This window comes from Mus musculus, chromosome 2, assembly GCF_000001635.26.
Source record: "Mus musculus strain C57BL/6J chromosome 2, GRCm38.p6 C57BL/6J".
NCBI classification, from domain to species: domain Eukaryota; kingdom Metazoa; phylum Chordata; class Mammalia; order Rodentia; family Muridae; genus Mus; species Mus musculus.
In genome coordinates this window covers 84,796,501-84,810,470 of record NC_000068.7, presented here as the reverse complement: position 1 = coordinate 84,810,470, position 13,970 = coordinate 84,796,501, and the positions used below count along the sequence as shown (strand labels likewise).

General features: G+C 47.5%; 1 protein-coding gene across 1 annotated transcript; it reads right to left on the bottom strand.

The window, feature by feature from the left end:
• Positions 1-467: 467 nt before the first annotated feature.
• Positions 468-11,643, bottom strand: Ube2l6 (ubiquitin-conjugating enzyme E2L 6). Its single transcript, NM_019949.2, has 4 exons — positions 11,539-11,643; positions 7,597-7,692; positions 3,948-4,134; positions 468-1,466 (listed from the first exon to the last, which is right to left on the bottom strand). Exons 1-4 carry the CDS (start codon positions 11,563-11,565, stop codon positions 1,315-1,317), a joined length of 462 nt encoding a protein of 153 aa, NP_064333.2. The 5' UTR covers positions 11,566-11,643; the 3' UTR covers positions 468-1,314.
• Between the last annotated feature and the right edge of the window lie 2,327 nt (positions 11,644-13,970).

Below are 13,970 nucleotides of genomic sequence, written 5' to 3'. Positions count from 1 at the left end.
TCCCAAGCCATGCTATGTTCGAACACTTCTACACAAACACACAAAATTATTTTTAATGTAACAAAAACTTTAAAAACAAACCCCCAAACCACCCCATCCTCTCATGGAAAACTTAGCTGAACTCTGGAATCTGTCTGTGAAGTTAATGGCAGACAAGCAGACACATTTTGTGGAGCACCCCTGGACAGGGGTTGGGGATACACAAATCCCAGCTTCAGGCCTGCCCCCCCCCCCCCGAAATGTAGCCAGTCAGGGAGCAAACAATTCAGAAACATGAAGTCCGACTTCTGGGTGGAGGTTAGACTCTTTATCTTGAGATTCATCAGTGGAAAATAAGATGTTTAACACTTAAATCTGGACATGCCTATGACAAGCGCCGTTGATCTTGAAAGACCCACAACGTGAGGACTCCCCCACGTTCTGACTCAGGAGGGGCGACACCCCAAAATCACCCACGAGAAACGGTCTTGCTGCAAATTGCAAGAGGATTTTTATTCAAGAGCGCTCTCGGGCCCACGGTCATACACCACGCAGGGGTAGAGGACCGTGGCGCCCCGAGTAGCTGAGTAAGGGGGTATTTAAAGGAAAAAAAACACAACTCAAGGAGGTGGGAAGGGCGTTGTTGGAAAATACCAAAAATACCAGATAAGAGTCACAAGGAAGTACAAAGTCACAGGTGTCACAAGGAATACCTGGTAATTGTTAACTCTCAAGACAGTTTCTAAGAGCCTCTAACAATAGCACATTTGCATTGCAGTATTCATTCAAAGAAAGTCAAGGTGACTTTCTTTGAATGAATACTCCTTGAACTCAGGAAGTGGGTGGGTGGAGGAATGTCACTATCTGTTTTATGATTAGCATACCTTGGAGCACTGAGTTTACTACTCTTTCAATCTCAATCACTCAACAGTAAATTTGGTACCTTCTGTAGGCTCTGCCTTCTGAGCAGAGTCCTGCCTTTCTCACCCCTTGGTGCCTGGGCCCTGGGGCATTCAATTTTCTGCCAATTGGCCTGAAAGGTGGCCTAAGACAGAGAGAGCTGGAAAGCAGGCCTGAAACTGTGTGTACCTAACTCCCACTGGCTCTGAAGCCAAGGAGGATGTGGGGATGGTACATCTACAGCCAGACAGCTCAGGGAAGGAGCACACATCACACAGGCCCCCCCACCTCCATCACATACATACACACCAGGTACAAGATTCATAATTAGCAACTACAAAGGAAAACTTAGGCACAGGGTGAGCTTCCCAAGGCCTCGGGCACCAGTCGGTGATATCCATCTGCTAAGCAGACGATCCAGGCTTCAGAACAGAATTAAGAGGGCCGGTCCACTCCGAATTTAAGGGTGAACTCTTCTGCCTTCTTCCTGAACATCTCCGGGTTCTGAGTCAGGAGGTCAGCAAGTTCCAGACGCACAGGCTCTTCCAGATTCGGTTTACTCACCAGCACATTGAGGGCCTCCAAGACTGGGGGAGAGGACAGAGAAGGGCATCAGGACCAAGGAGAACCATGGGAGGAGGTAAGGTCTACTCATCTCCAGATTCTCCTGAAGCCCCACAATCATCCTCAGAGTACCACAAGAGCATACCATCACTTAGGATGGCTCCACAGCCAAAGCAGGTGTCCCTCTCATTCTTGACGGGTGAGGTTGAAACCCTGACTCATCCTCTCCTTTTATACAGGGTCTTACTATGAAACCCAGGCTGCACTTGAAGCCAAGTTCCTCTGCCTCCCATGTGCTAGGATTACCAACGCGTGCCACCATACCTGTCCCATGGTGTTCAAACGACTATTTGCCGTGCTTCAAAGAAGCTCCCCGTGAGATGAACGGGATTCGTGATCCTCATTTTTACGCTTTCTTTTTTACTTATTCTTCCCTCATACAATACATCCAGACTGCAGCCTCCCATTTGTCCCGTCCACCCAGCCCCCCTACACGCCTTCCCTCTCTCCCAGATCCACTGCTCCTCAGTTTTCCTTCAGAAAAGAGCAGGCCTCCCCATGATAGCAACCAAACATGGCCTAACAAGATGTAACACAAATCCTCATAGCAAGGTTGGACGAAGCAACCTAGTAGGAGGAAAAGGATCCCATGAGCGGGCAAAAGAGTCAGAGACTCCCCCACTCCCATTGTTAGGGGTCCCATAAAAACCCCTTGCTAAACAACCACAGCACATGTTTGCAAAGGGCTTGGTGCAGACCCATGCAGGGATTGCAGCAGCATCCTTTTACACGATCAAGAGGCTTGCTACATGTCCTAGGGTTTCCGTGACTGTGATGAAAGACCATGGCCAAAATCAACCTGTTGAGGAAAGGGCTTATTTAGCTAACAACTCTCAGGTCACACTCCATCATTGAGGGAAGTCAGGACAGGAACTGAAGCAGAGTCCACAAGGGAGCACTGCCTCCTGGCTTGTTGTTGGCACCGCCCACAGTGGGCAGACCTTCTCACAGTAATCTTTACTCAAGAAAATGCCAGACAGGGCTGGAGAGATGGCTCAGTGATTAAGAGCACAGACTGCTCTCCCAGAGATCCTGAGTTCAATCCCCAGAAACCACATGGTGGTTCACAGTCATCTCTAATGGAATCCGATGTCCTCTTCTGGTGTGTGTCTGAAGACAGCTACAGTGTACTCATATGAATAAAAGAAAATGTCAGACAGACAGACTTACCCACAGGCATTTTTCTCAATGATTCTAGCTCCTGGTAAGCTAACATAAAACTAACCAGCACACTATACCTGCTACATTTAAATATACACTCTACCCATTGGCTCCTGTAGGTCCTTCACCTAAGCTTCAGTGTCTCGGTTTATTCCACCAGGCTAATGGGAACACCACCTCACACCACCTCACACCAACTCACACCACCTCACACCATCTCACAGGATGAGATGATAGTCTTCTTATGCCCACCTCCTCCCTCTGAGGCCAAGCTCGCCCTCTCGCCCTCTCGCCCTCTCCCTCTCCCTCTCCCTCTCCCTCTCCCTCTCCCTCTCCCTCTCCCTCTCCCTCTCCCTCTCCCCTCCCCTCCCCTCCCCTCCCCTCCCCTCCCCTCCCCTCCCCTCCTCTCCTCTCCTCTTCTCTTCTCTTCCAGACACACAAACACACACACCATAGCTAAGTGTCTACATCACGCCTACGAGAATATGCTGACCATCCAGTGTATCAGGAAGCATCTTTCCATCCAACAGGGGTTCATCTCACACTAACATTTAAACATGTCACTCCGACTTGTTTATTTCTTAAATGCATTTACTGGGGATGGGATGGGTAGGTAGCTCATCAGTTAACAGTACTGCAGCTCTTTTTAGACGAACTGCGTTTGATTCCCAGCATCCACCTCACTTGAGTTAATGTCCATAACTCAAGTCCCAGGGTTCCAATACCCTTTCCTGGCCTTTACAGGCACTAGACACGCACATGGTACACAGACAGACATGCAGACAAAAAAATATCCTTAACTGCTGAGCCATCTCTCCAGCCTCAAGAATGAACATTTTATTTACTTGCGTGTGTGTGTGTGTGTGTGTGTGTGTGTGTGTGTGTGTGTGGTCACACGGATGCTACAGATCTTGTGGAAAGGGCAGAGGACAACTCCACTTTGGGATCTGTGGATCACACCAGGTTTAGGCTTGCTCAGTGAGCCTTTTCATCAGCTAAATCATCTTACCCTTGAAGATGACCTTGAACTTCTTACCCTCCTGCTTCCACTTCCCAAGTGTTGAGATCCCAAGTGTGGATAATCACACCCAGTTTATGTGGTGTGAGTGACTGAACCTAAGACCTTACGTAGATAAGGAAAGCATCAAATTACACGCTGAGTTACACCCCCTTCCCTGTCTCTTCTCCTTTAAGCCTTTAAATCAAAATAAGCATACAACAACCCGATCCAATAGCCCCCTTCTAGATCGGCCCCTCTTCTGAGAGGGCAAGGCCCGCCCTACCTTGATAAGGCTTGGTGTAAGGCTTCCAGTTCTCATTGCTGATGAGGGGCAGGCACACCAGACCATCCTCCCTGACGTTGGGGTGGTAGATCTTGGTGGTGAATCTCAAAGTGGGAGGCTTGAATGGATACTCCCTGGGGAAATCAATCCGCACTTGGAAGGCTTTGAGGCCATAGGGAAGCTGGTCCTGATCAAAGAGAAGAGACTGAGGTCTGTTCTGATGGTACAACTCCCTAAAAGACAGTTTTCCTCCCAAAGCTTTGATGTGGCCTACCCTTCTTCCCCATCCCACCGTCCCGGGTGCCCTCTGCTCCACTCCCAGGAAGATATGAGGGTTTGGTGATTGCCTTAGGAATTAGATGGGGGATAGACTTACAGAAGATACCCTGTCAGGAAATTTGACCCTGTGTTTGCTCTCTTTCCCTGAGTGAGCCCCCTCCCATCACACACACGTGTACACATACACACACACTTTCCAGTCCTTGTAATATTCCCCATTTGTATATTTTTAGGGCTGACCATTCGGTACTGGATAACCAACTGGTGTGCTCTCCCCTGGGGAAGACCACTTCCCCCACTGTAAGAATTCTATAATCAGTTGAAGTTCATGGTGCAGGGTATCCTGGGTTTTTCCCAGTCCACTCTGGCAAGTCTATTGATGTCTTTATTCAGATAACGTTGGTGAGGCTTTATGGGTGTAGCTTCTGATGCTGCTAGAGACACAGTCTTGCAGCAAACTCCCTGATCCTCCTCTGTCGATTACAATTTTCCTCTTCCCACTTCTGCAATATTCCCAGGGCCTTAGATGCTGGAGTTGTTTGGTAGAGCTATCCACTGTGACTGGGCATCACTGAACTCTTTAAAGATAGACAGCTTTAAAGATGGTTATACTTTACGATGATATATACACACAGTCAAAATCGAAATATACAGAAGTTAAAATTAAAACAAAAAAACAATTAGATGTAAAGCCACATGCCCATGCCTATAATCACAGCATTTGGAAGGTGAAGTGGAAGGATGGTTGCCTGGGCTGCAGAGTGAGTTCAAGTCAGCTTGGACCACCCTACAAAACTCAGTTACAAAACAAAACCCATAAAGTTGGAGGATGGATTAGACAAGGGTTTGGTGACAACCAAAAGCTAGTAAAAGAAGAATTGTGATCAAATGACCTGAAGATTTTCCTGGGCACCTACCCTGGGCCACCTGAGACTAGAGATGGTACACATTAGTTAGCCTGTAGAGATGAGTACAGGGAATATAAAGGCCCTGAAGCTGCCCAGCATGGATAGTCTTGGTCCTTCCCTTACTTGTAGGGTTTCTTAAGCAAGTAACTGGATCACTCTGTGCTTCTTTACAGTGATAGCAGTAGATGTCTTCATAGGACTTAGATGAGAATAACTGTTATTTTATTTTAAAGGCTTAGAAAGATATGGCAGTACAGACATGTCCCAGCTATTATTCATAAGTATGAAAGCTGTGTATCTCAGCATCTCCATCTTCCGATGAGGACACTGTAGCTCGGTGTGTATATGTGATGTCCAGGCCACTGTGACTGCGCTGAAGTGGAAACTAGGTACTTGTTTGACTCGACAGCCCACATATGACCACTACTCCATGCTCTCTGAGAACACTCCAGTGGGCAGAGATACAGCTCAGCTGGCAGGGTGCTTACCCAGCACAGACAAAGCCCTGGGATCAGTTCCCAGCACCGCATAAAACCGGGTGTGATGTGCACACGTGTAATCCCAGCGCTTGGGTGGTAGAGAAAGTCAATGCCTTTTTTCTCAGCTATATAGGAAGCTTGAGGCTAGCCTGGGATACATGAAACCCTGTGAGAAGAAGAGGCAAGGGGAGAGGAGGGGAGACCAAAATGATACAGCACAGAGATCAGGGTCCTTTAGACTGGGGCTCCAAGTCCTTTTAGAATGTCCCTTATTGAAAACACAGGGTAAAGGCAGCTAGAACTATAAAAGTGGTAGAGCAGAGTCAAGTGTGTTGTGTGGTGCTGTGTTCTGTTCTGAGTGTTGAAATGGACCCAAGGCCTCACACACACTCTATAGGCACATCCACTGCTACTGAGCTATGTTTATTTATTTGTTTAATGTAAGTACACTGTAGCTGCCTTCAGACACTCCAGAAGAGGGTGCCAGATCTCTTTACGGATGGTTGTAAGCCACCATGTGGTTGCTGGGAATTGAACTCAGGACCTTCAGAAGAGTAGTCAGTGCTCTTAACCGCTGAGCCATCTCTCCAGCCCCCCAGAGTCAAGGTTTTAAGTGAGTGCTTCTCCCTAACAGACTGCAAAATGAACACTGGGCTTAGCTGTGTGGCAACAAGGTGGGAAGCAACTCCCGGGCAGATAACGGAAATGCCCAGTTCTTGGTCTCGAAAAATAGAGAAGCTTGAGCCTGGGAGGCAGAGACAGGGTGAGGTAAGACCCTTGGGGCAAAACTGAGTATCTTTGTATCCTGTGTACAGACAGCTGAGGCCTAGGCCTGGTCCCATTCGGCTTCAAGCTACTAAGTGACTGCGCTTCTCTAGTTTGCCATCTCACATCTTTGAGGAAGGTGGGCCAGATGAAAGATTTCACACTGCATCTCATGTTAGCCGAAAGACTGCTACTACTCTCCACATTCTGGGTTAAATAAAAGATGTTTTGACTGCAAACTATCCATGTACTGGTGAAGACAGACGACTCGAGCTGGAAACGCAGCTCAGTGGCAAAGTGCAGGCTTAGCGTGAGCACCCTAGGGTCGAGTCTCCGCACTGCAAGCACAACAAAAAAAGAGAAAAACCTGAAAGTCCAAGGCAAGATGACTTCCATGAGCTCAAGGCCTGCCTGGGCTGCAGAGTGAGACTCTGTCTCATGCGAAGGAAGATGAAGGGCCCAGTAGGACTCTCACTCAGTGATGAGTTTACCTTGTGAGGACCTGACTTGGGTCCTCCAAATTCCCACATAAAGAAGAAGAAGAAGAAAAAAAGCCCGCCATGATGACACACCTTTGTAATCCCCATGCCGGAGGACAAACAGGCAGATCCCTGGGGCTGGCTGGTTAGCCTGTCTAGACTACTTAGAAAAGTCCAGACTAAAGTCTAAAAAACAACAACAACAAAAGTTGACAGAGCTTAAGCCGACCTCTTGCTTCCACATATTCATGATGGCAAACACAGAGAAGGGACAGATGGGAGTGGGCAAGGAGGAGGAGAGGGGAGGGGAAATGAAATGAAATTTTGGAGGCAGCTGACCTCCTGCCTTGTCACCTTATTCTGTGTAAGCGCTTGTTCCTTAACTTCCTAGTTTTTTACATCCTTATCTGTAAAAGGGACTGTAAAAGCTCCTACAACTCCTTACATGGCTGCTGAGGGCTGAGCTCAGGTCCTCACGTCCACCACCTGGCCGCCCCTGGCTTTGATTCTGTTTTTCTGCTGAATCTTCTGTGGCAGGCTTGGTAGCTACAGGTCTGAAGGAGGGTGTCCTCTTACATCTAAAGGCTCTGTTGTGTTCATTAGTCTGACTGGACTTAGAAGCCATTGGTGTACAGGCAGAGACTCCTCCACACACCACAACCCCCAGGACGAGATCCTAGCCCTGACCCTCCCTGCCTATGCTAACCTAAGTCTCCAACGGGTCCCCAGGGACACTCACTGGCAGCAGGAGCATGTGCCACACAAGCACATTGGCATCGTCACTAGACAGTTGGCGAAGGTATGGCGGCAGCTCCTTCGAAAGACTCTCCAGCTCCTGTAGGGATCACAGCAAGGGTAGTAAGCCAAGTGCTCACAAATGCAGCCCCACCGCAGCAGCCCCACCTCGAGCCCAAACAGGAGATCCTAGGAGCAGAAAAAGAAAAGACAGAGACCCAACTTAGGGAGCGCTTAGCTGGTGTGAGACCCAGTACTGAGCGATGAATGAATGACCTGATTTCAGCCTCACCACAACCCTGTAGGCCCCAGTGTAAGGATTGGGTGGCCTCAAATATTCTCTCAAATATTAAGAACTCCGGGGGTAAGTAAATTCTTCTAGGAGCCTTCTTTCTGAAGGCAAGGTACTCAGTCCTCTTGCCCTTTCTCTAGAAAACTCACTGAGTCCTACTTCATCCCTCTCTCTTCAGTAATATGTGAGTTTTCAGCACTGGCAGAATGAACGGCAGAGACATCACGCATCCATCATCACCACCACCTTAGGGTGATCCAGGCTTCCCAGGTGAGAAACTGCACATCACCCATGGTAACTAGGGGACGAGAAGTGACACACCTTCTCAGAAATGTGGCTTAATCACCAGAGATCCCTGAGTTCTCTCAAGAGCAGTCTACTGAACATCGCTGGCTGACCCTTGACTAAGACAGAGTGCAGCCTCAAGAACGCCTTTGGAGTAATGGAGGGAACGAATCCAAGGCCATGAATAGTGTGAATGGCACATAACCAGGAAGGAGGAGAGTGGGAACACTCCACAGAGACTGTGTGCTGTGCTCAGAGATGGCTCTTGAAGAGTAGGTAGGAGCCCACCAGGCAGAAAAACAGGGAGCAAAGACAGAGAGCCCAGACAGGACAAGCATGTGCAGGTCCCCATGGAACACTAATAGCTACTATAGGAAAAGGGCTTTATGGCTAAGAACATTTGGGAAAGCTGAGTTAAATGGCTTCTTCACTGCAGAGCAACTCAAAGGTTTTGGGTTTGGTTTGGTTTGGTTTGGTTTGGTTATTGCAGTAGTGGAGATGGGACCAAGGACCTTGAGCAAGATAGGTGGTGCCCTACACCACACTCCCAGCACACTCAGGGTCCCCATTATACCATGGTGCATCTGACCAAGGGACCTCACCCACAGGACTCCAGTTCTTCTCATTTTGAGAAGGGGGTGGTGGTTTGAAAAACAGTCACATATTCAAGGCAACGCTGGGGACAATGAATAGATACAAACTAGTGGTTCTGATCCAGGGATGTGTTTACCTATCAGGACGCCTTTGCCAATATCTAGAAACGTTTTCTATTGTCACAGATGGGGTGAGTGCTGCCACAACCCAGCGGGTAAAGTCCACGCTGATGAAACATCCTAGCTACAGAGAATGATCTGGTCCCAAATGTCAACAGAGAGAAAGTTGAGAAAGGCCTGTGTACATGCAGGTAGAAAGTTCCCCTAAGCCAGGGGCTTGGGGGTGGGGTCCTTCACTGCTGTGCATCATCTGTACTCTGACCCCCAAGTATATAAGCACGCCACACTCCCATTCATCACTAAACCCATCTTCCATATGTAATCACACTAACAAATGGCTTCTCATGCCTTCTACCTACAGCCATGACCATTCATTGCCTATTCTATCTTACCACAAGCATAACCCATGCCATAGCTTGGGCAAGAACAAAGGCTTAGGTATAACATAGATCTTGAATGGACATTTTTCTGGGCTGAAGATGCAGCTCAGTTGGTAGAGTGTTTGTCTAGCGTGCACAAAACCCTGGGTTCAATCCTCAGCACTGTACAACACTTGATAAAGCAGTGCACATCCATGATCCCATGTCTTAGGGAATGAGATGGAGGCATAAGAATCCTGAAATTAAGCTGGTGAGATGGCTCAGTGGGGAGGTGCACTTGTTGATCTTCCAGAGGACTTGGGTTCAATTCCCAGCACCCACATGGTGACTGATGACTGTCTCTAGCCCCAGTTCCAGAAGATCTAATGCTCTCATTTGCTTCTGCTAGGCATGCAGGTAGTTAACAGATATATATGCAGGCAGGACATCCATACACATAAAATTAAATTAAATGATTTTTTAAAAATTAAAGGCCATTGTTAGCTGCATATCAAGTTTAAGACCAATCTGAACAACACAAAATGGTATTAAAAAAAAGTACCGAAGGGAAATTTTCTCTCTTAACACTTGAATTTTCTGTGTTTTGATGAATTCTGACGAACTTTCCATGATTGCTGAAACCCACACCAGTGCACACAGCTCCTCCCAAAGCCAGCTAGTAAGTCACCTGACTTAGGAGAAATGAAAGTGAAGGCAAACAGGCAGGAAAAGCCCTGTGAGTTAGACTCTTATCAGTCTGGGCTCAAATTCCAGCCCCATTACTTCTGCAGAATATCACTGGCCAGCCACGTTACTCTCCCTGATGTCTCAGTTTCCTCTTCCATGAAATGGGAAGACACAGTTATCTCACAGTTGTTCTAAGAGTTAAATAAAACAAACTGCCTGGTGCTGACAATTCCGGAGCAACAAAAGCCAGTCTACCTTTTAGCGTTGAGGTAGCAAATTACCCTTTGCCCCATTTAGTACCAGCCTAAAACCAACAAAGTTTAGTTCTGTTTTGGGTCTGCTCTGGACTTCTCCATCTCAAAAGAATTTTCTTTTTGAAAGATGAGGCCAGCTGGGTGGCACACGCCTTTAATCCCAGCACTGGGGAGGCAGAGGCAGGCGGATTTCTGAGTTCGAGGCCAGCCTGGTCTACAAAGTGAGTTCCAGGACAGCCAGGGAAACCCTGTCTCGGAAAGAAAGAAGGAAAGAAAGAAAGAAAGAAAGAAAGAAAGAAAGAAAGAAAGAAAGAAAGAAAGAAAGAAAGAAAGAAAGGGAGAGAGAGAGAGAGAGAGAGAGAGAGAGAGAGAGAGAGAGAGAGAGAGAGAGAAACATGAGGCCAGCAACCATCCCTTCTGTCTCCTGAGGAAGCCTTCCCCTCAATTCTGCAGACTAGAGGAGCACTTCGGGGAGACTCAAAGCCTAGCGGTACCAGCCCTGGCTCACGAGCATTTCTCCTCCACGATCTCTAATCCTGGCTCCATTCAGCGGTCTAGACATTCCTAAGGAAACTGCCCTTTTTTCATTCTTTCAGATAGTACCAAATAGTGTCTCATAGAAATGAACGTTCAAACGGAACAAGATTTCTGTTCCTTTTCTGCTCCTGCTGCCTGGCACTGGGCTAGTACAAAGTAGGCGTTTAGTAGCTGGAGCAGGACTGCATACAAATAACCTACTCAGAGCATAAATTGTTACTTCTCATCCAGGAACTAGTCTGTACGTTTTATTTCACGGTCTGTCCATTCACCACCCCACCGCCCAACATCACTCTTCTGTGGCCTCGGGTAATGTAGGTATCAAATTATGGGTGTATCCACTAGGCGGAGCAACAGAGCCCTTCCTGTGCCTTAGATAAGTTCCACTAATAAATTTCCAGCAGAAATTGAAAATGAAACCAGTTTGGAAAGCCCAATACATTGGAAACCATTTGGAAAGACCAGTTCATTCTCGTGGCCAGTACAGCTGATGACAACTTTTTTTGAAGCTGATGACAACTTTTTTTTCCAGACCTTCTCAATCAGGCCCCCTCCCTTCCTCCTCTCTTTCTCCCTCCTTCTCGCGCGCGCGCGCGCGCACACACACACACACACACACACACACACACACACCGCGCCTTTCTCCTCCCATTTCTCCATTGGGAAAAGGTGAGGATACCTGAGTTTCAGCCAGCCCTGGTACCCAAATAACAAAAAAAGCTCAGAGAGCAAGGGGGCAGGGGAGGGTTAGGGCAGGGCGGAAAGGTTAGGGCAGGGCGGGAAGGGGCACAAGGAAAGGGTCATCCTACATAGGCTTACTTTCGCCACTCGCTTGCTGGCCATCATCTCGGGTTGGAGCGTGGGGCACCAGCAGATTCCAGCAGGACACCGCTCTCTGAACTGCAGCTCCCGAGCCCCGCCCACGCTCCACTCCACCCACACCGACTCTAGCTGCAAAGACCTGCTCCCCACCCCTTTGGTGGATATCTGGAGGCTGCAGTCGAGTGCCCAGCTTGGCGATCTCGTATCTCAGCAACTCATGCTCCTTGCAGATCAGAGACTACGTCGGTGGAGCGCACTGCTCCTCTTGGTTCCTGCATCTTGCGGGGTACATCTCGTAGAAGCCAGGATGGGATTCATCTCCAGCCTCTGTCAGCTCCCCGGACGCTGAGAGCAAACTCGCCCAAAGCACAGATGAGATACTCTTGATGCAAAGTAGCTCCGGGGCAGGGCTCTCTGCGACCTCCGCAATGGAATTGTGAACCTACCACCTCTAAAGAAAGTCTCAGAATCCTGGGCCAAGTCACTTTGCCTTTGTGGGTTCAGTGCTCCGTTCTAAAAGAGAGTGGGGGGGGGGGGGTCAGTATAGACTTTATGTCCTCCGAGGACCGCTCCCTGAGTGGTACAGTCCAGCAGATGGGCAGAAACGCAGCGATGCTTCTTTTAGGTTGCTTGGTGCCCGAGCACCACTAGAGGACGCTGTTGGACTCATTCGCTTTTATTTTGGGCGTTCTGTGTTTTACTCTACTGAACACATAGAAAGTGTCTGCTGTGTGGCAATTTGGGAAAACGATGGGTGGCTGAAGCCTCGAGATAGATTTCAGGAGCCTATTATATTTTATCACCAACTGATTACAAACTATGGAACTACTGTGTGTCCAAATGAACAGCCAAGAAGTCTCTAGCCCTCTGCGCAAGAGTAAAGACCCCCCTCATCCCAGCTCAAGTCGAGGCCAAGGTGTAATAGCAGCCCCCAGCCTCTGGAAGAAGTTCTAGAGTTAGAAGGGAATCCACCTACCTGCCTCACCCATTCCAGCCCAGAAATTAGCATATTTTGAAGCCCAAGATTTTGACCCAGTAGGTCACATGATTTTTATTTTCCTGTCCAGGAACCAAATATCTGCTCTGCTTACATATAGGATGTGCTTGAAAAATGATTCTGGGGCTGGAGAGATGGCTCAGCAGTTAAGAGCATTGACTGCTATTACAGAGGTACTGAATTCAAATCCCAGTAACCACATGGTGGCTCACAACCATCTGAAATGAGATCTGACGCCCTCTTCTGGTGTGTCTGAAGACAGCTACAGTGTACTTACATATAGTAAATAAAGTAAATCTTGAAAAAGAAAAAAAGATTCTGGGTTCTTTTTTCAGTTCAATAACTTTAACCAGATACCTTCTAAATGCCAGCAATAAGCAGGACACCATCAGCAATCCCTAAATATAGTTTGGAGATAAGGGCATTTGAACCCATTTCTGGTTAGTAGTCTTAGTTAACACCAAGTGCCAGGTACTATCGATGGAACACATCAGATGGAGAAATTGTGGTGTTTGTCCTCTGAGGGGCTCTCAAGCAGTTGAAACACAGAGAGAAAATTTCCCTTCAGTATTTTTTACTTATTTATTTATTTATTTATTTATTTTCTATATATGAATAAATTGTAGCTATCTTCAGACACACCAGAAGAGGGCACCAGATCTCATTACAGATGGTTGTGAGCCACCATGTGGTTGCTGGGAATTGAACTTAGGACCTCTGGAAGAGCAGTCAGTGCTCTTAACAATTGAGCCATCTCTCCAGCCCCAGTATTTTTTTTTTAAATACCATTTTGTGTTGTTCAGATTGGTCTTAAACTTGATATGCAGCTAACAATGGCCTTTAATTTTTTAAAAATCATTTAATTTAATTTTATGTGTATGGATTCCTGCCTGCATATATATCTGTTAACTACCTGCATGCCTAGCAGAAGCAAATGAGAGCATTAGATCTTCTGGAACTGGGGCTAGAGACAGTCATCAGTCACCATGTGGGTGCTGGGAATTGAACCCAAGTCCTCTGGTCCTCTGGAAGATCAACAAGTGCACCTCCCCACTGAGCCATCTCACCAGCTGAACCTTTAATTTCAGGATTCTTATGCCTCCGTCTCATACCCTAAGACATGGGATCATGGATGTGCACTGCTTTATCAAGTGTTGTGCAGTGCTGAGGATTGAACCCAGGGTTTTGTGCACGCTAGACAAACACTCTACCAACTGAGCTGCATCTTCAGCCCAGAAAAATGTCCATTCAAGATCTGTGTTATACCTAAGCCTTTGTTCTTGCCCAAGCTATGGCATGGGTTATGCTTGTGGTAAGATAGAATAGGCAATGAATGGTCATGGCTGTAGGTAGAAGGCATGAGAAGCCATTTGTTAGTGTGATTACATATGGAAGATGGGTTTAGTGATGAAAGGGAGTGTGGGGTGCTTAT

Bases quoted from the DNA above. Each gene is read 5' to 3' on its own strand.
- Ube2l6 (NM_019949.2), bottom strand. From the start codon at position 11,565: ATGATGGCCAGCAAGCGAGTGGCGAAA. The intron at 7,693-11,538 runs GTAAGCCTATGT...TGATCCCTACAG, and splicing joins CCAGCAAGCGAGTGGCGAAA to GAGCTGGAGAGTCTTTCGAA. The intron at 1,467-3,947 runs GTAGGGCGGGCC...CCTCTCCCCCAG, and splicing joins TTACACCAAGCCTTATCAAG to TCTTGGAGGCCCTCAATGTG.